This window comes from Diachasmimorpha longicaudata, chromosome 5, assembly GCF_034640455.1.
Source record: "Diachasmimorpha longicaudata isolate KC_UGA_2023 chromosome 5, iyDiaLong2, whole genome shotgun sequence".
In the NCBI taxonomy this organism is placed as follows: Eukaryota; Metazoa; Arthropoda; class Insecta; order Hymenoptera; family Braconidae; genus Diachasmimorpha; species Diachasmimorpha longicaudata.
Genome location: NC_087229.1, coordinates 990,428 through 1,006,043, shown reverse-complemented (window position 1 = coordinate 1,006,043; position 15,616 = coordinate 990,428). Strand labels below are relative to the sequence as shown.

The 15,616-nt window shown below is 36.3% G+C and overlaps 2 protein-coding genes across 3 annotated transcripts; one reads left to right on the top strand and one right to left on the bottom strand.

The window, feature by feature from the left end:
- Window positions 1-212: 212 nt before the first annotated feature.
- LOC135162715 (cAMP-dependent protein kinase type II regulatory subunit) lies at window positions 213-9,389 on the bottom strand. 2 transcript variants are annotated; one of them, XR_010299001.1, is made up of 9 exons: window positions 8,304-9,389; window positions 6,939-7,030; window positions 5,236-5,319; window positions 5,032-5,138; window positions 4,678-4,936; window positions 3,631-3,789; window positions 3,190-3,292; window positions 2,248-2,439; window positions 213-2,141 (listed from the first exon to the last, which is right to left on the bottom strand). XR_010299001.1 is itself a non-coding variant. In XM_064121476.1 (8 exons), exons 1-8 carry the CDS (start codon window positions 8,515-8,517, stop codon window positions 2,309-2,311), a joined length of 1,149 nt encoding a protein of 382 aa, XP_063977546.1. In that variant the 5' UTR covers window positions 8,518-9,386; the 3' UTR covers window positions 213-2,308. The 2 variants fall into 2 exon arrangements, 1 of the variants encoding a protein (XP_063977546.1); XM_064121476.1 differs by having other exon boundaries at window positions 213-2,439; window positions 8,304-9,386.
- A 1,115-nt stretch (window positions 9,390-10,504) lies between these two features.
- On the top strand, window positions 10,505-13,685 carry LOC135162209 (ribonucleases P/MRP protein subunit POP1). Its single transcript, XM_064120419.1, has 3 exons — window positions 10,505-10,734; window positions 10,956-12,200; window positions 12,550-13,685. Exons 1-3 carry the CDS (start codon window positions 10,614-10,616, stop codon window positions 13,527-13,529), a joined length of 2,346 nt encoding a protein of 781 aa, XP_063976489.1. The 5' UTR covers window positions 10,505-10,613; the 3' UTR covers window positions 13,530-13,685.
- Window positions 13,686-15,616: the final 1,931 nt, after the last annotated feature.

Genomic DNA, 15,616 nt, shown 5'->3' with positions numbered 1-15,616 from the left:
CAATCCAATTTTAGTTCGGTTCAAATCGATCTCAATAATAATTTTTTCTGCGACTATTCAATTTACAAAGGATTTGGATCAATAACAGAATTTTCATATCTCCGAAATGTTTTCTTGTCAGTGTGTTGATGATTGGAAATGCAAAAAAATGTCAGTTGCAGTCAAGACGACACGGTAATACTAGTAATATTATATAAATAGATCTCGAGTCGTTAAAATTTTTCACTTCATTTATTGATAACAGGAGAATACTTTCAGGACTCGGGAGTTGTTCAACACAATGCATACGTTAAGGCTATGACAAATTATCATCAGGATGCTATGTACAGCGCCCATTGTGGTTTGGAAATTCAACGCAGAGGATTATGTCTGCAGTTGTTGAGATAAATGAGTTTTTAATGCGTGAGTGGAATTTTTAAGGTCCGAATGAAGGTTTAAACAATCCCCTTGCCTCTCCCCTTGGGATAGTCCATGTCTCCAACTATCTAAAGATAGCAGACAATGCTAGATGAATAAATGAATAGTGAATTGATGAACCAATGTTGGATCAAATGGAGATATGGAGTATTGAAGAGAAAAAGGGGAAAGGGATTGTTGGGACCTTTTTTTCAGGCCTCACGATGAAAATTTTATGGATTGGGAAGAACATTGGTTGAAGGGATGATTTATCATCTGATGATATTTCTGGATAAGTTGACTAATCACCTAGGGAAAACACATAAACATCCTATGGTGATTAATAATTTACCAGTGAATTGGTGAATTATAACGAGAATAAATTGCCCATTCACGAATGTATGTTGGTGAGTAAAATTTTCAAATTTTAAACTTTATATACTCTCATTAAATTCACAATTTCATTGGTGACTCTTGCACACCGATAATTCTCAAATGTTAATTCCGATAACTTCAAATCCACAATTAAATAAATAATCACTCTTAATTTATATACATCACACAAAACATTAATTCCACTATTGCTGAGATGTTATCTTTCCATCGATATTTAACGTTAGATATCTTTTAATTACTTATGAAGCTCCGTAATGATGATTGTACCAACGTAACAACGAGTAGAGAGATAGGTAATTCAATTCAGTGATAATAACTCTCTCAATAATTGTTCATTTTTTTTTTTCATTTAGCTCCCTCCATCTTGAAATTAATAGGACATTTATCGATTATTGATTACTTCAACACAGGGAATTTCAAACCAATTTTTAAAAGCCCTTTGGATTCAATAAATATTTTTTTAGATGAGAATCTATTTAAGAAATTTAATACGTGATGAGGGAGAATTAAAAAAAATCAGAATATTGGTTGTTGTTTGTGAAGAAATTCTTGGAAATTTTTCCAAATGGTGTAGAAAATCTACGATACCCCCGGAAAATTGTAAAAATCAAAATAATTTTAGAACTTTTCACTTATGCATGGGCTTAAATTGAACTGTGGTAATTTGAGAATTTTTCTTATATTGCCCACGTATCGATAATATCGAGAAGAAAAGAGAATCATTAGTATTCCATTCAACCTCATGTATAACTAACCACTTTCGAAATTCCTGCAGGTGTTACGATTCTCCTAGGGTATCTCAAATTTTTAACGTGACTTTTGACCGATTCTCCCTCATGACACCATAAATACCTCGATGAAATTATCGATAATAATACAGTGAACTAGAATTAAATCCTATACAATAACATTAACAATATAATAATTATAATTATAATGCGATAGTTATTTTATTGGATTTCATAGTCGTTCACAGGATTGTTGGTCGTGTTTTTTGGATTTTTAATACGTGTATTAAATGAATTTAATCAAATTATTTCTTCTCGAGCATCGATCACAAATACTAGGATTTAACTAAAAATTGTCACTACATAATTAAATAAAGTCGTAGAACTGTAATACTTTCCAATTGATTTACAGTCTTAGGAAGTTTTCTCTTTTATGAATCGTTATGAATTTTCAAGCAGAAAGTTTTTCGATGGTGCGCTTTCACGCAACTATGGATGTGATTGTACTCTCACTGTCCCATTATTATTGCATTCAGGGTACGTGTGAATAGTGTGCTCTGCATATTAATCATCCATCTACCCATTTTATGGATTTTTTGGTTCTGAAATCGCTTACATGTGCTTTTTTCAAACAAAAAAAAACAACTTCATGAGGCTTTTTTTCATACGTTAAATCAATAAGCAGGTGATAAAGACTTTTGTGCTTAATATTATGATGTTACTATACCGTTTTTTTTCTTGTTATTACCCTACGCCGGCAATGATGACTCTTGGAGAGGGAATTACATTCATCGAATATCGGAGATGTCGGTTTTGCTGCCGAAAATTTTCACCAGTTGATCCTCGTAGTCCTCGATATTACGCTTCATGAGTTCCATACAGGGACCGAGCAGACGCTCAAATGCCTCGACATCCAAAACTGCAGATTTAAATGACTCGTTAAAGGTCGATTTGAGGAAGTAGAGTGTTTGGAAATTTGTTAATGTGTGAAATCGTCTAACGCTGCAGCCAAACGAGAGAGGTGAAGATAAAAAATTCTTTCACATATTTCCGATTGTTTAGAGTAACTCTATTAACATCGTAATTTCTTCAAAATTATTCAAGGTAATTATTAACCATTTATGAAAACTCTTAAAAACTTTAGCCTTTTTTTGGTCAGTTGCCTTCCCATTTTTGTTTCTTCAACAAAAAAACATGTTCCAAAAACTAGAATGTAGCAGTGTCTTATGAAAAATTCAATATTTTCATGATAATCTGAATTAAAAGCTCCTCGTGACAAAGTGCCTTGAAAATAAAATCAACCATATATAGATTAAAATCTAAATTTCTCAACATCAAATGTGAAAAAATCAATAAAGTGTTCTACATTAAAAAAAAAAAGATTCACTATTCGGCTTACGAACTCAAATATTTATTTGTAAGGGAAAAGCGTTTGAAAAGAAGAAAAACCATTTTTTGGAATTTAATTTAATTAACTCTGACTGAATATCATTTTTTTTTCAAATTAAGAACAATTAAGAAACCACTCATCACAAATCAAGTGCTGAAGAGAATAACTGTTACTTTCTATTTATCATTACAAGCACCTAATAATTGACATAATAATTATCATAACTATTGTGCGTACGTTTTTGTGGCTGGAAATGAATAGCTTGAGGCTGATACTTACAGGCTAATTTGACATTTCCGACGGCGTATGCTGAGGCGGCTCGTGGCTTGTGTGTGACTAGGGCGAGCTCACCCAAGTATCCGCCAGCGGGAACGCGATTTATCTGATGGAAATTAATTGATTTAGTGGGAAATGAACAGCAATTGAAAGAAATTTTATGTGATTTTTATGAGGTTTTTTAAATTCACATTTAAAAGTGATATTTTTCAATTCCAGAAAGAAATATCGAGAGAAATATTTCCCTCGATAATGTTTGAAATTGAATTACTCATCATCGAGATACTTTCACGCTTAAAGTGTCATTAGTAAAAGTAATGTATATTTAATATTGAAAAACGCAGTACTTTTATTTTTAAGCCAATCGAAAGTTGTTCTAAACAAAATTAAATCTTTTGAATTCATTTCGTTATTATGTAAAGGATTATTAGTTATGATATTAACCTCGACTTCACGGCCATTATCGTTAATTCTGGTGATCCTGACGACTCCATCTTCAACGAAGTACATTCCATCAGCTGTGTCCCCTTGTCGAATAATTTGTTCACCATCGAAGAAGGGCTTCGAGACGAGTGCATCGGCGAGATTCATACGTTCATATTTCTATTGAATAAAAATATTTCCTCAACTCTCAAATCAGCAAAATATATATATACATATATATGTATATAAAGAATACGAAATATATTCATGAAAAGAAAAAAACAAACAAAATATTCTTATTTCATTCAACTTGAAATTACATTTGCTCGTACAAAACTCATCAACAGAACAATTCATTATTGAATGAAATCGAAATGAAATTAACTATAACTGACTATATAATTCGGAAATTAATGATAGACTTAGCAATGAAATAATTCCATATGCAACGATGAAGTCGGCTAATTATAGTCCACTTGATATCCCTTTATCTTTCACCAAAAAATAGGGTACCAATAGTTTTATTATGAAACCCACAATTTTTAAATCGAAACCGTAGAATTACATAACGTCAAATTAACGGCTCCTATTATAATTTATATGGGTTCCATTGTAATTACTTTTTATATCGTACGAACGAAGTTGAATGAATAAATAAATAGACAAACAGAAAAAACGACTTAATAACAGACATTAGACAGAAAAAATAACACACCAAATTCAATAATTCCAAAATTAAAAAATTTCAATTCTTCCATTAATTTTTGTTTATAGATCTACATGTGAATAATTGACGCAAAGCCATTTGATGAAAATTGAAGTGAATTTGAACATTGCCTATTTTTGATAAAACTTCTAACTTTGCATAGAAAATATCTATGATTGTAAAAATGTAAAAAGGTAAAATATATCATTTCCTTCCCACGACGAGCCATTTCGTACCAAATAACCGAAACAAATGGATAAATGAAGAAGAAATATTTCATCAATCCCCAGCGATACTTGTACGTCCCCAAAAACGCTTTCATTAAGTAAATTAATCAATTAAACAATATTAAATCAACTTACCTGGAGTGACTTGAGCATTGGAACTTTATTAAGCAGAATCTCATACATCTTTCGCTTGTTGTACGCAGACTTGAGTATTATACGTCGGAATGTCTGACGATCCATGGCCCAGAGAGTTCCCTTAGTAATTGCCGTGATGGTAGCTGCCCTTGGCATATTGTAGAGGAGTGCAAGCTCCCCAAATGCACCTCCATTATCATACGTGTGAATAAGGGTATCTGCTCCCGTTGGACCTTTGACGTAGACCTCGAACTTTCCCCTAAAAACATGAAAATCGATAAGTGAATTTCCCCCCAGTCCTCCCCATTTCCCCATTGCCCAGAGGGAAAGACTTTCCCCTGAAAATGTATTTACCTCTCGATGACGTAAAAGTTGTCGCCGTCGTCGCCCTGTCGAATGATAAAGTCACCGGGTTCAACATTCTTTTCGAACATAGCATCTAGAACATCTGTCATTTGTTCCTGAAATAAAGAATACGCATATTCGGGTTTTATGCAACGATCAATGCCACCAAAATATCGAATTATTGGATAAAATAGGTGAGGGTTTTTTTGTTACCTTATCGAGTGCACGGAATAACAGAATATTCCTCACACTCTCGCTCAGCCTCTGCCGTTGCTCGTCACTTTTTGGATGTACCATCTGCAATTGAATAGTTCAAACAGTTGATGTTGTGTCTATTGAAACATGAAACTCCATTTTAGTTGATATTGCGAGGGAGGGGAAGGGAGAGAATTGGAGTGAAAGCAGAAGGTCATTTGGGAGGATTGTAATTAGATAATTTAATTGGTAAGGGGGATTATTGACACAGAGGAGGAGTGAATTTGCACAGAAATTCAAGAAGTTATTGTTGATATCAGCCCATCAGTTTTCAGGTTTTTTGTGATTTTCTGTGAGTTCGTAAGATTGAGAATTGTTTCAACGCTCTCCGAAAATTGTCCAAAGATTTTTGGGGATGTCCACAGGGCTTTATTAAAAATGTGCGAAACAATCGTATAACTAAGAAAATTTGTGAATCATTGAATGACGATAGAAGCTGAAGGCTATAGTTTTTTGCCACAATCTGGGCAATCATTTCCCAGAACATCGCAAAAAAACATGAACGTAGGCGTAACATTGATGATGAAATTTAAAATCTTAGCTAACTATTGGAGGAATATCGCAGAATCTAAAAGACATAACGGAATTCTCCTATTTCGAGTTATTCATTGATAAATTTCTGATTGAATTGCCGGGTTTTATCAGATAATAAAATATTCCAAATTACTTTTTTATTTTGGTCCCTCAATGCTTTCAGATCCTACTTTCGATACTGCAGCGGGAAATAGGAAAAATTATGTTGCCTAGAAAAGGTCATTCGATTGAATTTAATTGGATGAATGGTAATCAAATGATTCAATTGCAAGGAGAGATTATGAGTCACTGCAATAGAGAATTTTCCTTTGGAATTCATTTGAAAGAGCGTCCAATAGCGGAAATTATTTCAGTCCATAAAAAACTGTGATGTATAATGATAAAAAGTCAAGTTTAAATTCAACATAAAGAAGTTTTCTAGTTAAAAATAAAATGTAAAAATACTCATCAATTTTAATAATGCTCTTATAATCTAAATCTCGATATTTATTCTCTCCCATCAATATATTTTTGCCATGAAATACTAATAGAAATCATGTTTTTATAATAAAACTGATTTGTACTAACAATTCTAGTCTCAATGCAACATTTAAAAAAAATTCCAATCTATTAAAAAGGAAATCTCGAGATAATCATCAATCAGCTTTTAATAATTATCTCATAATAGAAAGATTCATGATTACTCTCCTCCATCAATATATTTTTGTACTAAATAGCGTAGCGATACTCAATATCCCTCGGTTAACCATCCCATCTACAAATTACGTTTATAGGCTGGGGTTATTGAGCATGTGGCTCTGACGTCATAAAAGCCTTTATCGCACGCATGATTGGGTAAGGCAGACCTTTTGTAATTTCTCAAAGAGGCAGGTGCAAAAACACGAGAAAATTCATTACTCGATGAGGCAAGGCTCGCTTTATCGATAAAACTACGAATACTGTGCCATTAGTTTTTTTATCATATAAATAGGCTTCTATAAAAATGTTCCTGAATTGTTAATCAGCTTAGCCACATCTTTCCTGATTATCAATTTTTCTCACTTGACTTTCACCGATGAGAGTTCTAATAGCTTCATTAATTTGGTTAGATGGAAAAACATGCAATGAGAGATGTTAATTGTCATTACCCTGACACCTTCCTCCTCCTCATCCTCCTCAGGATCATAAGTCTCGGCGAAAACACTCTTTCGTCGAGAAGCAAATCTTCCGACTGGTGGCTCTGGAATGAAAAAAATTATGAAAAATCTCAAGACCATTTCATCCCATTTGGAATAATATTATTATGGACCACTCGAACAGTCGGTTCAATTGCCCGAGGCCAGTTTTACCAGAAAATCCTACAAAGTCGCAGGAGATTTTCCACAATTTAGTAAATAACTAGTTTCACTCGGTACCATCTAAATTAAGGAGATAACAGGTGCAACGTGGTATGTTCCAATTACGAGAAAAACTTGAAGGTAAAATTGTCGTTTAGTTTATTTTCAACGAGGCCACATACTTCTGGGTAAATTTTAGTCTCCAATGAATACCGTAAACTTGATTGACATTAATGGCACGACATTGACACGACAAAATCATTCTAAGAAACGAGATGAACGGGGTAAAACCGAAGATGATATTCATGATAATAAACATAATATTTTTGTTTCATGTTGAAGAACGTTGGGGAATCAGCATTGACACCGGGAGCAGATTTTAAGACTATGAAAAATCAATTATGAGAAAAAATTAAATGAATGAGTTATGAAGCGTGGCAATAATAATTATGTTTTCAAGCCGGCATTAATAATGGTGAAAAAATTGTTGGAGCAGAACACTTGCGATTTGAGGAAAATAATTAGGCTGCCTAATGAATTATCACGTCTGCTAATTGTTATTATGAATTAATTGAAGGGTTGTCACCAATAAATTAACTTTTGTAAGCTAAAAAATATTACAGCAAAGAAGAAGTGTCTGAGAGAAACTTTGAATATGATTACTTGTTTGAAACATGACAGTTCCCATAGGACATGATAAATATGACAGAACAAATATTGAGAAACCAAATTTGTTTGGTTTTCTGGAATAAACGAACTTTTGAAAATTTAAAGTTAATAATGAAAGCTATCATTTGGGTTCCAGTTAATTATTTCACCTTTCCAGATCCGAATTGTACTCTCAAAGTTAAACATTTAAAAAACACTTCACACAAAGTCTGAATAAATTGGGAGTTTCTTTGAGGAGCAACATTCACAAAATAATGTCTAAAAAAAATGTCCTTTTTAACCTAAATATAATTTATTTATATTTCAAAATGTTCCGAGTAATCAAATGATTAATTTCTCTTATTTACTTATAATAAATATAAATGATTTCATCCCAAATATAATGTATGCAGTCGTCTGTACCAAACAGTAGGAAATAGTTGAATATTCTCAAATATAAATACAAAGTAATTGCGAATAAAGATGAAAATAATAAAATTAATTAAATAAATAAATAGTAAAACTCACCTTCGTCGACCGACTCGTCGGGGGTCGACGAGCAAGTAGCATTAGGCTGAATCAGCATTGTCTGTCTATTTTCCCGCAAACGAGTGAAGAAATCAACGGCATAGTCAACAATGTCCCCGGGCTGTTCAAGTAGGTAACTAATGGTAAACTCAAGTAGTATGTCCCTGAGATCGTCGGGCACCGTGATCTTGCCAGCGTTTCTTGGGCAACTCATCGTCGCGCAACGGAGAAAATCGAAGCAGACCGACGAGAGTCAACTCGTGCGCCGAGTATCTACCGGGTCACTCTCTCTCTATATGACGAATCACGATGTAACCAGACCAGAACACTTTTTTTCCCCAAATTTAACCGATATTTCAAGGCTTTCTTCACTCTCAGAGCACTTTTTGACACTGTCCCTGTACCTCTGGCTGCAATGCTGACTGTCGTTCTCTCAGAAAATGACTAAAAATGATATATTTATGTCACTAGAGACCAAACCAATGTCTAGTCTTAATTAGTCATTGAATTTCAACAATTTCTCAATGCTCATATCGTAATTATCTTTTGTGGGCTCGTCATACGATCCCCAGGGATTAATTCGATTGATCTGTTCACCTCTGACAACTTCACGATACACTGAATTCACCGTCACACGAATCACCAATTAATGATGGATTAAACAATTCGTCGATGCAATAACTCGTCTCACTATTGGCTGATGACGAATATGTGGTGTAGAATCAGATCTATTCGTACAACACCCACGAACGTGCGGTGGCACGGGCACTCGTCTTTTTTTTTTTAGATCTACCCACCCCTCCTCTCTCTCTCCTACTCTTTGTGCCCTAAAAAGATGGCGGACAGACACCAATCGGAGAGACTCGAGCGGAAGTTAACTGTAATCCCGATTATGTGGATGATAAAGTTTTATCTATTGGGGGTATGGAATATATCGCAGGAATGACCGGCTTTACACGCTTGCATTCAATTCTCGTGATTTTTCATGCAAAATTTATGAGAATTTCAGACTATTTTGTTGGACTTGAAAAACGCCAATTTCATTTTATTCAAAGTTGGGATTCAAACGACCGGAGACTCGAATTTTTTAAGGGGTTGTCGTGATCCTAATAAGCGAGTGATTTAGGGTGACATTTTGAAATTTATTATCACAGGAAAATTTAATTTGCTAGGAAATTGAAAACTCAGGGGTGGGGGTGCCGTGCACGCTCGGAAGATGGCGTTGTGGAATAATCGAGAATAGTAGTCGATTATTTTAAGGATCGATTGCTTTATGTGAATTGACGAGGCCAATGGCGAGCTCCGCTTTTGAATTTCTCGCTTCGGATATGGGCATATGGAAAGTGTATTGACATTCCCGAGTGGGCACAATTCCTTTCGGTGATAGATGAAGGAATACAAATAGAAACAGATCCAAAAATTTATCGACAAATGTTCATTTGGTACAACGTGGGTACTTGCAAATAAGCACCGATAATGTACATATTTTTCTGGAACATCGGTTATCTATTGTGAAATTTAATTCACAACAGATAAATTACCGACTGCGCTCTTCCATCTTCACTTAGTAGTACAAATCGATGTAAAGCTGACAGTGGGAGCATTGGAGCTGTTAAAAATTTTGAGGGAGAAATTTAGTTGAGCGGATTTCGCTGGTATCTATATTCTTGTTGGTCAAGTTTTATTGGTATTCAAAGGCTTACGAAGTTTCGTCGTAAACTTTCCAACAATTCAAAAAATTTTAGCAAAATTCGGAAAAATACACTCACGACTATCAAACTTTTTGTCGAATTTTATTCATGCAATTAATGGGAAAATTCGACGATGAAATTAACAAAACTCATCAGTAATGAACTTTTGAATATTTTACAAATATTCAGAAGAAGTGCATCAAGTTTGAAAGAGCGATTTCAGCGTAGTGGTGCAAACCTATCTAAACTAACTGTTTCACTTTAACTAAAATATTTCGAACTGCTTTCACCTCCCCAATATCTCCACTGGTCAGACCAAAGAGGATTTAGGCAATCCTCTTTAGGTCAGACTGAAAGCGATTTATACTACTAGGTGAACCGGTCATGGATGGATAACTGATTTTTCAAAGCAATACCTACATTACCGGCCCCTATTTTCATCGACTGCACGAGTTGTATCAGCTGAGAATGTTCCATTGTCGTTTGTAGTCGTGTCTTTTCGTGAGATGCCGAAATGAACTGGGTCCATTCGAAATTATAGAGAGAGAGAGACAGTTGTGGTTGTTCGCACATGGATTGTGTTGATTAATTAACGTGTTGATTTATAAGTTATTAAAAAATGGCTAAGCCGCAGTTTGACGAGACCCTAGGGGGGAGTGTCAGTATCTCTCATGATGTGGAAATTAATAAGTTGATTTCTGCAAGGGCCAGTGAGATATTGGCAATGACACACTCTGTCGGTGAGTTTAACCTCTTTGTTTCAACCAAAATAAATTGTCTAGACGCCGTAAATCAATACTTTATATACTTGTTCATGAATCATTACAGTTTTCCATTTTTCAAACTTTTCATCTGAATAAGTTTGAGGTGATTAGTTTGAAATTGCCCAATAAAAATGTCACGAATCTCATCAAGATGAAAATTAATTTACAATTTAATAAGTTTCAATCTCATCCTCTAGAGAATCCCCAACGAACAAAATTGGTCTTTCAAAAGCTGCCAGTCCATATGAGACGTCGTGTGATGTCGCACAACGCCAAGAGGATGCCCAGAAGATTGCGAGAAGCCCACCAGATGCAAATGGAGAAGTCTGGCCTTCCCCCAAGATCAAAAAGACCATCTAGAAAGTACAGAAGGCGTCCCCACAATCTCCTCCTGGAGTACAACCGAAGGAAACGTACGAAAAAATGGCTGGAGACCCACATTTGGCATGCAAAACGCTTCCACATGTGCGAGAAATGGGGCTATAAAATACCAAATTTCTCGAATGACAGAGGATATAGGGCTAGTTATCGAGCTGTGGCCAAACACTGCATGATACAGGATATCTCCTACTACAGTTGCATCGAGCTGACGGGTCCTGAGGGGGTTTTGATCGAGAGATTGAGAGTTCACTCTAGGGATGAACTGTCTTTTGGGGCCAGGTTATATCTGGCTGGCTCGAGAGAGGGTTCTCTAATGTTTTATAAAAGAGATCATTGTCCTGTGGGGGTTGTCCACTTCTTCTGGAGACCCAGAGTTGAGGAAAGCTTGAGAACTCTCTGGATTTGGGTGCATCCTGCCTTCTTTGACGATGTAGTTCATGAAATTTCATTGAGTTTTGGATTCTCTGGAACAGCTGGAGGCCAAGCATCGATGAATTCTGACGAGTCTGGATGCAGAGTAAACTTACTGGTAAATTACTTCAATAGATTCAGGCTTCGAGGACCTCTGAGTATTGCTGTACTATCATCTACTTTGAAGCTACCAAAATCACCAGGTCATGATGGCAAAACTGCCTGGAACGACGTGTGGTATGCGAATTCTAGGAATAAAAATGATTTCAATCTTCAGGATGAGTTTTTCCAGGGAATTCAGACGTTGAATTCACCTGGACAATTGCCTAGGAGCTCGGTGGTGGCCCTCACTGTTTTAGATCCTAGGATTTTCCTTCCTGAAAAAAGGAGAAAGGCTGTTTTGAATCAGGATGACTGCAGAAAAGTGCTTAAGGTGCCTGAGGGGGTGTCTGGAAGCCCTCTATGGGAGATAGATGTCAGGGAGAGGCTTAAAGAGGATTTCAAGACCAATCACGAGATTAATAAATTGAGGGAGGACAACCTCGTTCCTGGTGTGCAGAATGACCACGAAATTGATGAGGAGATTATGGCCAAAGTGCCTGTTATTCTCGTACAATGCCCGGGGGATACTGATAGGGGAAAGAGTACTGGTAATTATCGATAATCTTTTCATTTATGAGCTGTTCTTGTTACTCAATAATCTGCATGATAACTTAAAAAAAATGCAATTTTTAAACGATGAGGCATTGGTGATTTCTTCAATAGCAGATTTTAATTTTCGCAAAATATTAATCGTTATAGACATTACAAAATTAGTATCCCAATATTTTTTACTTTTTATAATTTTGCCTCTCAATTTCAAAGTAATGAATTGTAATGAATTGAGTTGAATATTCAAATTAAATCTCCATAAAAACAAAATATTCGGTAATAACTCATCTTTTCTTCATTACGTGGAGTTATTCCCGTTATAGTATATTGTCAAATATTTGTTTCTAGGTTTTGCTTCAGGAATAGACATAATCATTCCCTCTAGATGGGGAGTGGCCTTCTGGATAGCTTTCATACACAGGTGTGCTCGACCAATAGGCATTCGAGAGTATAAATCCTTGATTTTTGAGAACCTCAACCTAAATTCTCCAGAAATCCATCCCCCAGATACTTCAGCCTACTGCAAGGAATCATTGGAGATTAAAAATGAACTGACTGAGGTATATTTTCGTCGTCCACCGAACAGACGAATAAACTTCACAAAATTTTCCATAACGAGCCCTTTTTTCTGCGAATGGAGGCTTCTGGTGACGGAATGGACAGGTGGTGATGCTGTTAAAGTTATGAGGAATCCACGAGTTCTCCAAGCACTGGCCTCTACCCTTAGAGGCTTCTCATCGGATCAGAGAGATCGGAGGAGAAAGATCTCATCGAAACGTTTACCACTGAACATATTCGACGAATCTCTGGATCGCACCTCTCTAGTCCCTGTGAGGATTACAATTGTGGGTAAAGGGAGACCAAAGAAGTTCGCTCTCATCTGTATGCCGAACGAGGAGGACCTGAGAAGCCCTAAAGACCCTATCCAGAGTCTTAGGCCCGATCCCTTCCAGAATAAACGAAAAATCATGACGAAGAACCATAAAGAGGCCTTGAAACGAGCCATGAACCGACGAAGGAGGCTGAGAAAAGGGAATGAATTGCCGGATGGGAAAGACATGACCAGCGTTGATATCAAAGGGCATGCTGAGAGGATGAGGGCTTTATACCTCCCAGAATGCAGGGGAGTTCGTCACTCCTGCGATCGAGAGATTATGGGACATCTAAGTCAGGGGGATTTTTGTTTCACGGAATCCACTGGCATCGGATGGGGTTATGTTGTTATGGAGTCTCTGGTCAAATTGATGGGACGAGAGACAAATGTTGTTTTTGTGAGGAATGTACAGAGTAGACAGTATAGGAGGGCTAAGATAGATATTATTGAATAAAGAAAATTATTTGTTGTTCATGAATTCTATCAGAATTGAATTATTCAACTATTTAATGGAGAACATATTTTTTCATCCCTAATGGTTCCAAGCCCCTAAACAGTATTTTTCTTTATGTATAAATAAAAGAAACCATTAAAAAAATTTATGCAGACATCTATGGTATTTGTAATTCTTAAATAAATTTTTTCTATCTAAATTACATCACAGTTCTCGAAATCCTAAGGGAAATTAGTACACGTTCATAGAAGGCTCCGTCCACAAAAATTCCGTAGCGATGGCACATCTCCTTTTGTAAAAAGGACATACACCTCAAATCTCGAATCGAACATATCGAAATTCCGTAACACTTATTCGTGATTGGTAGATACATTCACAGCGGCAAAATTTGAATTTCACAAGTACACAAGTATCAAGTAAATCAAGTCAAAGGATGAGTTAATTAGTAGAAAATAAAAACTTAGAAAATGGAAATGAAACAAGTTACTCATCAAATGTAAATATCTATATCTTATCGAAACTCCTGTATTTTCCAAGTCGTCTTACAGCTTCAAGACATTTAAAATTTTGCATGTTGCCTACAAGTGGGAAATAGATCACCTGTGAATATACCAGCAATTTTTAAGATCCATGTTTACGAAATGAGGACGTGTTCAACGTCATACGCTATTACTTCAGGATCATTTTGGTATAATTATTTTGAGGTTAAATATTTCATTGACTTTTTATATCCATATAATTCAACTGCTCTACTCATACAGTAGTTAAAATAAGGTGCGCTCACCGCAAATGTGACTTAAATGAAAAATATCACAATAATTAAGATTAACCAAATTGCGCGCGGTGGCGCGCGGCTATGTCTCGTGAGTTAAAAAATAACTCGCATCTGAGAATAACGTGAAGTACGTCGATATCGGTGTTTGATTTTCCATATTCGCAATATTTTTGGTTCTACCGTGCTCCAAAATCCAAATGACCATGTGTTGGAGTTAACATGGTCAGATGGTCTTTCCACCCCACCTTCCCTAATGAAAAATGAGACATTCAATATTTCTAGTTAAAAGAAAGAAAAGCGAGGAGGAAACGAGAACCATCATCCTCCGAAATATCTTTAATTTTATCTTGCTCCAAAATGCAGGTGCTTATCTTTCAGATTCAAAATGGCTTCCCCCTCTGCCAACGCCGGTGGACGCCAGGTAAGAGATTGGGGAGGGGACTAATCACAATTTTTATTTGATTGTATTGGATGATTGGGATATGTACAAACGAGCAAACCTTTATATTCGTAACCTAGAAACGATTTCGTACAAAACAAGCTGCAACTCAATTAAAAAGTTGATTTTTAATTTTTTTTCCGGCCAGCCAGCATCATGGGAAAAATTCAAATGACAGTTATTAATTATCCACGGAGCTACATACAAAATCAATACATGTACAACGATGTACTAACGATGTACAATCATGTACATTAGTTAGTTTTTCCATTTGCAACCCTCCGCAGGCTAAATACATAGGGATCTGACGTGCAGATACGCCAGAATTTGCCTATGAGGCCCTCCTTCTTCTGGGCTCAGATACTATGATCCTACTGGCGTCATTCAAACGGGGGGGCTCCGTTTGTACTTTTCCAAATGTACAAATGATGAACAGTAGAGAGAATTTTCAAACGTTGAGAGCACCGGTGTGCAGGGATCCAACCAAAGAGGATAGACCAAAGTAGAGGCTCAGTTCTGGGGGTTTGAGTGACGCCAGTTTCTCCACGTTACCGACATGATTTCACCCCCGAGGAGACGGGGCGCCACGAGTCCTACTGGGGTATCTGCATATCGGCCAAGCGGGGGGACTCCGTTCGTACTTGTTCAACTGTACAAATAATCAACTGTACACAGAATTTTCAGACGATGAGAGCACCACTGTGCAGGGATTCAACTGTCGAGAGAAAAAGCTAGGCTGTACATGTGGACCCAGCGCCACATGTACAGCCTAGCTTTTTAGAATTTTAGAATTTTCAAACGGTGCTCTCACCGTTTGAAAATTCTGTGTACAGTTGATCATTTGTACAGTTGAACAAGTACGAACGGAGCCCC